The 8,046-nt window shown below is 36.9% G+C and overlaps 1 protein-coding gene across 1 annotated transcript; it reads left to right on the top strand.

Moving 5' to 3' along the window:
- The first annotated feature begins 2,281 nt into the window (after window positions 1–2,281).
- On the top strand, window positions 2,282–7,040 carry LOC132174022 (uncharacterized). Its single transcript, XM_059585736.1, has 10 exons — window positions 2,282–2,731; window positions 2,813–3,628; window positions 3,685–4,701; window positions 4,766–4,877; window positions 4,960–5,112; window positions 5,576–5,671; window positions 5,761–5,935; window positions 6,052–6,337; window positions 6,425–6,766; window positions 6,858–7,040. The coding sequence occupies exons 1-10, from the start codon at window positions 2,282–2,284 to the stop codon at window positions 7,038–7,040; spliced, it is 3,630 nt and encodes a 1,209-aa protein (XP_059441719.1).
- Window positions 7,041–8,046: the final 1,006 nt, after the last annotated feature.

Genomic DNA, 8,046 nt, shown 5'->3' with positions numbered 1-8,046 from the left:
TTACCCCCCCTGAAGTTTCAGGAGTTTTTCAATTTTAACCCGAAAGTTCAAAAATTGGCAATCTACCCCCTTGAAGTTTCAAAAATTGGCAATTAAAACCTTCCGTTTAATTTTTCCGTTAAATTAGATAATTTTTTTTTAAAAAAAAGCCTGAGGGTAATGATGTAATTTCATAGATTTCTGTCCATTTAGACGGAAAAATAAAATGGAAGGTTTCAATTGCCAATTTTTGAAACTTCAGGGGGGTAGATTGCCAATTTTTGAACTTTTAGGTTAGAATTGAAAAACTCTTGAAACTTTAGGGGGGTAAACTGCATTTCCCCCTAAAATAAAAAAAATGTAAATTTTCTTTTTTTACTGAATAATAATTATAATGGGTAAATTGGTTTTTCAATTGTCAAAGTGAGGGCATTTTGAAAGATTTTAGTCAATTTTGTTTTTTTTTTTTTTTTTCCATCCATTCTAACTATTTACGCTAATGGAGTAGCCTTTTTGCCACAAAATAGTAGTCTAACGTATCCAAGTGTCACACTTATCAGTTTGTAGGGCATTTTTGAAAATGGCCGGTAATTCAGGGGCTTAGATGTTTTTAACCCAAGTAAGGTTTGGTACCTTCAACAACTCAAGGTTGAAAGAGGTTGTACGTTAAATGAAAGGATTAGTATTTTCAGTATTTCTTATGTGTGGGAGTTTAGAAAAGCAAGTCTTTACAGATCAAGTATTTACTTTTATTGAATAGAAAAAAGAAAAAAAATTACTTTTTTATTTTTTGTTAGTAGAGATTTGATTAGTAATTATTAGTAAGTATTTTTGGACCATTTTTATCTTTAGTAAGTATGGAAGTAGAAAAGCTAGTTTGAGTTATAAGCAGTTTTCAACTTTATATAGTATTCTAGGAAGCAGAAAATTTTCTTTCATGGTGTTTCAAGGAAATGAATTTTCACTTATGTTTCCAGTAGATTTTGTATCATAATTTTAGAAATAAAGCATTTTAATTGTTTTCAATACATGTTTCATCGATTGTATAGAATCAGCAGCTTAATTATCCCTTTGATTTTGCTTTTGATTATAACATATTGTTATTTATTTATTTGTTTGTTTGTTTTTTATTAAGTTTTGGTTTGATATTGTCCCTCCTCTCCCTTAATGTCTAGACATTTTCGTTTTTTGTATTTGCTATTGGGCTAATAATGTTTTAGATGGACATAAGTTTTCTTCATTTTTGGGTGGAAAATATTGTCCATTTAATTCCTTTACATGTGATTTATATTAGTATTGTCATTGATTTGGTAGTCTTTATACTAGTTTTGCTAAAGATGCAAAATGATATCATGGGAGAAATGCATGTATTTTAGATGTTGCTTCAATGATTTTTAATTTTTTTTTTTTAATTCATCCTGTTGGTGATCAATTGATAGTCTCGATTTTATCCTCCAAAGCCTGAGACAGGCAACCCATTCCCAGTGTTGACCAGCCCAGGCGCAGATCGGCCTAACAACATTTCAACTGTTGCATAAGAATCACACCAGGCTACGAAATACCCTATCACTTCCCCTCCCCGCACCTAAAATGATTCAAACGTCGGTGGATGAACCACACACAACCCCGTAGCGGCATGTGGCAAAGTCGTACAAAGGAAGAATGACCTTCGACCGGAGGGAATATGGTTCAAAAGGGAAGATAAGTACTTCATTCCTTCATTCAAAAGCACACACCAACTCCAGAATCTTCCTCTCTAGAAAGAAGGTTTTTTGTTTTTTATTTATTTCTTCTCAACACATTTAGGCATCGGAAGTATCCTCCCAGTTCACTTCAGCAGACTTTTAAACCATTTTTCTCTATGATTTCAAGAACCACCCATGGAGTAAAGTTGGTCGTGTAGATTTATGCATCATCAGTTATTGACACCTATAGTTGAAGCATAATTACTATGACAACTAAAGTTTCCTAACCAATGCTTTCTATTTGTGCTACAAAATGGAATGTGCCTCCTTATGTCTCTAGACTCTCTACATTGTGAGGTTCTACAGTCCTAATACTTTCCAACAATTGAGCATGCTGTTTTATGAATCATAAGCCCGGAGATTTTTTGGGCTCTGCTGACGTGGCAGAACTCCTTGCGATTTTTTCACAGAAAGAGGTTCAGCGGTTTTCTTCTGCGCCTAGTTCCTTACGCGCCCCCCTATTCTAGCGCGTGTGGGCGCGTCACTTTTTCGGCGATCCCGATTCCAACGCCGGTGCTCCGGCGTTCCTTGCTCGGTGAAGTATGAGTTAGTGAGTTATGGCCAAACGAGCAAATAGGGGCCGTGGGGGGAAGAAGGTATCAAAATTGTTGTTGAAAGAGGCTTCAGCAAATTTGGAGGTTGCTTTGCGATCTTTGGATTGTAAGGCTGATCAGAGTGAGGAGAAAGAGATTTGTGAGGATGTGGATGCTTTGAAGCTTGATGTTCAGAGCTTGCCTGTTGAAAGCAATTCGGTTCTGCGAGTGGATGCTATGGAGGTTTCTTCTGGGTATCTTGAGGATGAATTTGTGAGCAAATCTGGTGCTGTTGAGTCTCCATTTAAGGTTGCTCAGAAGAGTGAAGCACAGGATTGGAGGCAACTGTTTCGTAAGGAAAAATCCATAAGAACATTGCAGTATTTCGCTCCTTCTCATGAAGGTGGAAGAGTTGTAGTGAAGCCTCCAAAGGAAGCGATTGAGGAAGGTATTTCAAAATGGGCCTCTTCTCTGGTAGGCCAGTTTCTTGATAAACCCCTTCCTTATTATATTTTTAAACGTTCGGTTGAGAGTATTTGGGCTTAATATGGGAAGGTTGAAGTTTTCTTGTTGGAGAATGGATTATATTTGTTTAAATTTGCTGATGAGAAGACACGAGATGAGGTGATGGAGGCAAGAGTCTGGCATATGGCTAATAAACCTTTGATCTTGCGCAAATGGACCCCTGGTATGCAACTTTTAAATATTTCTCTATCTTCTGTTCCTGTTTGGATTAAATTGCATAATCTGCCTATTGAGTTTTGGAATGCTACTTGTTTGAGTTATGTGGCTAGTGGTGTTGGTAAGCCTATATGTGCTGATTCTGTTACTGAGGAACAGTTGAGGCTTGGTTTTGCTAGAGTTTTGGTTGAAGTAGATATGAATTATGTTTTTCCTAAAGAGATTGAAATTGTTGGTGTTGATGGGGGTCGGGTGGTAGTTGGCATTGAATATCCATGGCTTCTTGTTAAATGTAAGAAATGTAAGTTGTTTGGTCATCTTTCTCATACTTGTACAAAGGTTGAGAAACAAGTTTGGCTTCCAAAAAATACTGAGCCTGTTCAAAACTTGAATGCTGGTTTTGTGGTGGAGAAGGCTGCTGAGTTGAATAATGGTGGTCCTAATATAAGGGCTGAACCTAAATGGAATGTGGTTAGAGCTAAAAAAACTCTTGTTTCCAAGTCTACTGTGAAGGATAACCAAAGTAATTGGACTAATTCATTCCATCTTCTGGCTAGAGCTGATGGTAATCTTAAATCAGGGGTGAGAGGTTCAGATACTTTTTCTTCTCTTCAAAATGTTATTGAGTCTGCTATGGTTGAGGAGAGTGCAAAAATAAAAGGGAAGGGTAAAATGGGTGAAGAGGAGGAGGTCTTGATGAGAGGTTTCTCTCCCACCTTATGAATTTTCTGATTTGGAATGTAAAGGGTTTGAATCATCCCTCTCAGCAGAAGGAGGTTGTGAGTATGATTAAAAGACATAAGGTTAGTCTTATTTGTTTGATTGAGACTAGAGTGAAGGAAAATAAGGCTGATAAGGTGAAGGCTTGTATTGTTCCAGATTGGGACTATGTTTTTAACTATGATAAGCACTATTTGGGAAGAATTTGGATTTGTTGGAACAATTCGGATTTTGAAGTGATTGTTCTGGATAAAGGTGAGCAAAGTATTAATTGTTTTGTTAAGTCTCTTAATAGTTGGTTTCATTCTTTTGTCTATGGGGCTAATCAGGGGGTGGATAGAAGGCTTCTTTGGTCTGATTTATGTTCTATGAAGGGAAAAGTAGGTAATAATCCTTGGATGATTTGTGGGGATTTTAATGTAGTTTTTTCCTTGGCTGAAAAATGGGGTTCTAATAAGCTTTCTTCTTATGAAATTGAATTTGGTCAATGTGTGAATGATCTTGAAGTTCTGGATCTTAATTTTAGTGGGTGTTTTTACACTTGGACTAATAAAAGTGAGGAGCCATGGTTTGTAGCCAGAAAATTGGATAGAGTTTTGGCTAATGTGAATTGGATGAGTTCTTTTGGAAGTACTGTTGTGGAATTCCTTTCTGGGGGAATTTCTGATCATTCCCCTGCTATTATTTCAGCAGGTTCTTTACAAAGTTTTGGCCATAAACCCTTTAAGTTCTATAACTTTTGGTTGGAGCATGAAGGGTTCTTGGATTGGGTTAAGGAGGGTTGGAGCATTCAGCCTGAGGGCTTCCCTATGTATCAGTTGTATGTGAAACGTCGGTCTGTGAAAGCTATTTTAAAGGAGAAAAATATGGTTTGTTTTGGGAATTTGAAGCAAAGGGTTATTCAAGCTCGTGAGAATCTGACTTTAGCTCAGAATGGTGTTCTTGCTTCTTTTGGTAGTGCTAATAGTCTTCTTAAAGAGAGGGAATGTCTTCATGCTTATGTTTCCATTACTAGAGCTGAGGAATCCTTTTTGAAGCAGAAGGCTAGGAATCAATGGTTGCAATTGGGAGATCAGAATAATAGGTTTTTTTCATAGATCTCTAAAGGTTCAAAATGCTAAGAAAACTATTAACTATTTGTGGGATGAGCATGGCACTAAAGTAGATGATGTTGATCAGATCAAGAAGGTGGCTGAGGATTTTTACAAGAATCTGTTAGGTACAGAACAGGTGCAATTTACTGAGGCAGAAGCAGCTAGAGTTAGGCAACTTATTCCTGTTGATATCCCTTGAACATGCAGCCATTCTGGAGAAGGAGGTTATTGCAGAAGAAATTAGAGACACCTTATTTCATATGAAAGCAAACAAGGCCCCTGGTCCTTATGGGTTTTCTGCAGATTTTTTTAAATCTACTTGGTCTATTGTGGGACAGGAGGTAGTGGCTGCCATTAAAGGTTTCTTTTCTTCTGGTTTATTGCTAAAGGAAGTGAATGCTACTATTCTATCTTTAGTGCCTAAGAAGGTCAATCCATCTCCTATGGGAGACTTTAGGCCTATTGCTTGCTGCAATGTTATATATAAATGCATCACAAAGATTCTGTCTAACCGAATGTTTCCTTTTTTGGGTAATTTGGTGAGTATGAACCAATCTGCTTTCATTCCTTCTAGGAGTATTTCTGAGAATGTTTTATTGGCCCAGGAACTTGTGAGGGGTTATCATAAGGAAAAAGGGAATCCTAGATGCGCTTTAAAAATAGACCTTATGAAAGCATATGATTCTGTGCATTGAGATTTTATGCTTCATTGTCTTCATTGCTTTGGCTTTCCTAATAGGTTTTTGAGCTGGATTAAGGAGTGTATCACATCTCCTAAATTTTTCAGTTTGTATTAATGGTACTTTGGTTGGCTATTTTGAAGGTAAAAAGGGGCTAAGGCAGGGTGATCCTCTATATCCTTACTTGTTTGTTCTTGCTATGGAGGTTTTTTCTAGGATTATGGCTGACCACACTAGTGGTAATGGTGGTTTTAAATTTCATCCTAAATGTATGAGAGAATGAGGCTTACTCATTTGTGTTTTGCAGATGATCTCTTGATCTTTTAAGAAGCTAGTTTGAGCTCTATAAAAGTTATCAAGGCTGCTCTGCTTGAGTTTGAAAATTTGTCTGGTTTGAAAGCTAACCCTGCAAAAAGTTCATTTTATTGTTCTGGAATTTCAGATAGATTGAAGTATGTTCTTTTGGATGATTTAAGGATGAAAAAAGGTCATCTCCCTATGAGGTACCTTGGAGTTCCTCTCATTTCTTCTAGACTTTCTTCAGCTGATTGTGGAGCTTTACTTAGCAGAATTTCTGGTCATATAGATTCTTGGCTTTCCAAAAATCTCTCTTATGTAGGCAGGCTCCAGTTGTTATCTTCTGTTCACTACTACAAGTGTATTGGATGGGTATCTTCATTCTTCCCAAAAAGATTATTAGAGCTATTGAACAGAAATTCAATAGGTTTCTTTGGAATGGGAAAGAGGAAGGTGTAGCTAAGGCTAAGGTTGCTTGGTCTGATCTTTGTTTTCCTAAGAAGGAGGGAGGTTTGGGGTTGAAGAGACTTGAAGTTTGGAATCAAACATCTATGCTTAGGCATATTTGGAGCATTTTTGCTAGATCTGGTTCCATTTGGGTTGCATGGGTAAGAGAAAATCTTTTGAAGAGAAAGAGTTTTTAGAGTGTAGGCATTTCTCAGAACTGTTCTTGGAGTTGGAGGAAAATCTTGAAGCTGAGAGATATTGCCAAAAGATTCTTAAAGTTTGAGGCTGGGAATGGGGATAATATTCATATGTGGCTGGATTTGTGGCATCCTGTAGGGATATTAATTGAGCAATATGGCTTTAGGGCTGTTTATGATGCTCAAAGTAATATTGAAGCTAAACTGTCTTCTGTCATCTGCAATGGAGATTGGTTTTGGAAACCTGTGAGATCAGAAGCTTTAGTTGACATTGAAGCTAGGCTTTCTAAAGTTTGCTTGGGCCAGTGTGATAAACCTATTTGGCTTGGTTCTAAGAAGGGTGTCTATGTTAGTGCAGAAACTTGGGAAGCTCTTAGAGAGAAGAATGCAAAGGTTATTTGGTGGAAATTGAATTGGTTTCCTCTTGCTATCCCTAAACAGGCCTTTATCTTGTGGCTTGCAATGAAAAATAGGCTTCTTACAGGTGAAAGGTTACTTAAATGGGGTTATAAGGGTGATAGTCAATGCTGTTTTTGTCATAGTCAAATTGAAACTCGTGATCACATCTTCTTTGAATGCAGTTTTAGTTCTAGAATATGAAAATATTGCATGGTTCGTTGCAGGGTGGATAGGCCTCTTATTATCTGGGATCATCTTGTGCAGTTAGGGTGTAACTGTTGGGGGAATAAATATCTTAATTGCTTGTTATGTCGGGTGGTTTTTGGTTCTGTGGTTTATAACCTTTGGTGTACCAGAAATGAAATTAAACATGATGGTGTTCCCAAAACTGAAGAGCAATTGTTAAAGCAAGTTTTCTGGGAAGTCAGGTCAAGGATTGCTGTGAAAAGAGGTTTTCCTAGATCTAAGGAAAACCTTTTGTTGTGCTCTTTGTGGAATTTACTTGCTACTATTCTTTGTAATTTTGATTTGTAGGTTGTATCCCCTGTTTTTTTGCTTTGTGAGGGGTTGTTTCCTTTGTTTTCTTTGTAAGGGGTTGTGTCCCCTGACTTTGGAAGGAGTTGTATTTGTGCTGTGGAGTTGCTCTATTTTGAGCTTTGGTTTAACGAAATACTTATTCATCTAAAAAATAACCATAAGCCCCACATGACTCATACCACATGACTCAAGTAATTGAGTAGCCTTAGAGGATAATTCTTAAAACTCAGTGTAATAAAGTGACATGTATTCTAAAGCATGTGATTGCTATTTATAATTTTTCTTCAGGGGTAACTTTAAAAATTAAAAAGAAAAAGGGATAGTATTTTAAAGATTTAGGGATCATATTTAGTTAGAATGGTAAAAAAAAAAAAAACCTTTTAATTCCAAGATCCTTCATGGTGGATGTGATGGCTCCATCAGTGGCACCTTGTTCTTGTAGTTTGTTTAGGTACTCCTCCGCAAGTTGCTTCTCTGCTTTGATATCTAATTTTGAAGTTCCATTGAGCGTCTCTTCCATCTGAAATGGGCTCTCTAGTATTTGCCCCTTCCTTTCACCGCAAACATATATAGGCTGAAAAACGACATCATCAATTGAAAATACTACAGATTCAATGTAAGAAATATTTAAGTAGGGAAAAGCTTTAATTTAGGGAAAAATATAAAAAAACACTTCAAACTAACAGCGGTTTGCAATAGAGCTCCACAATGTTAAAATGTACTAAAGTAGCCCATCA

Source organism: Corylus avellana, chromosome ca3 (genome assembly GCF_901000735.1).
Source record: "Corylus avellana chromosome ca3, CavTom2PMs-1.0".
NCBI classification, from domain to species: domain Eukaryota; kingdom Viridiplantae; phylum Streptophyta; class Magnoliopsida; order Fagales; family Betulaceae; genus Corylus; species Corylus avellana.
This window is presented reverse-complemented; position numbering and strand designations above follow the sequence as displayed.

Excerpts from the sequence above, each read along its gene's own strand:
- LOC132174022 (XM_059585736.1), top strand. The coding sequence starts at position 2,282 with ATGGCCAAACGAGCAAATAGGGGCCGTGGGGGGAAGAAGGTATCAAAA. Across the intron at positions 5,672-5,760 it reads TATGGCTGACCACACTAGTG|AAGCTAGTTTGAGCTCTATA; the intron begins GTAATGGTGGTT and ends TGATCTTTTAAG. Across the intron at positions 5,936-6,051 it reads AAAGGTCATCTCCCTATGAG|GCAGGCTCCAGTTGTTATCT; the intron begins GTACCTTGGAGT and ends TCTCTTATGTAG.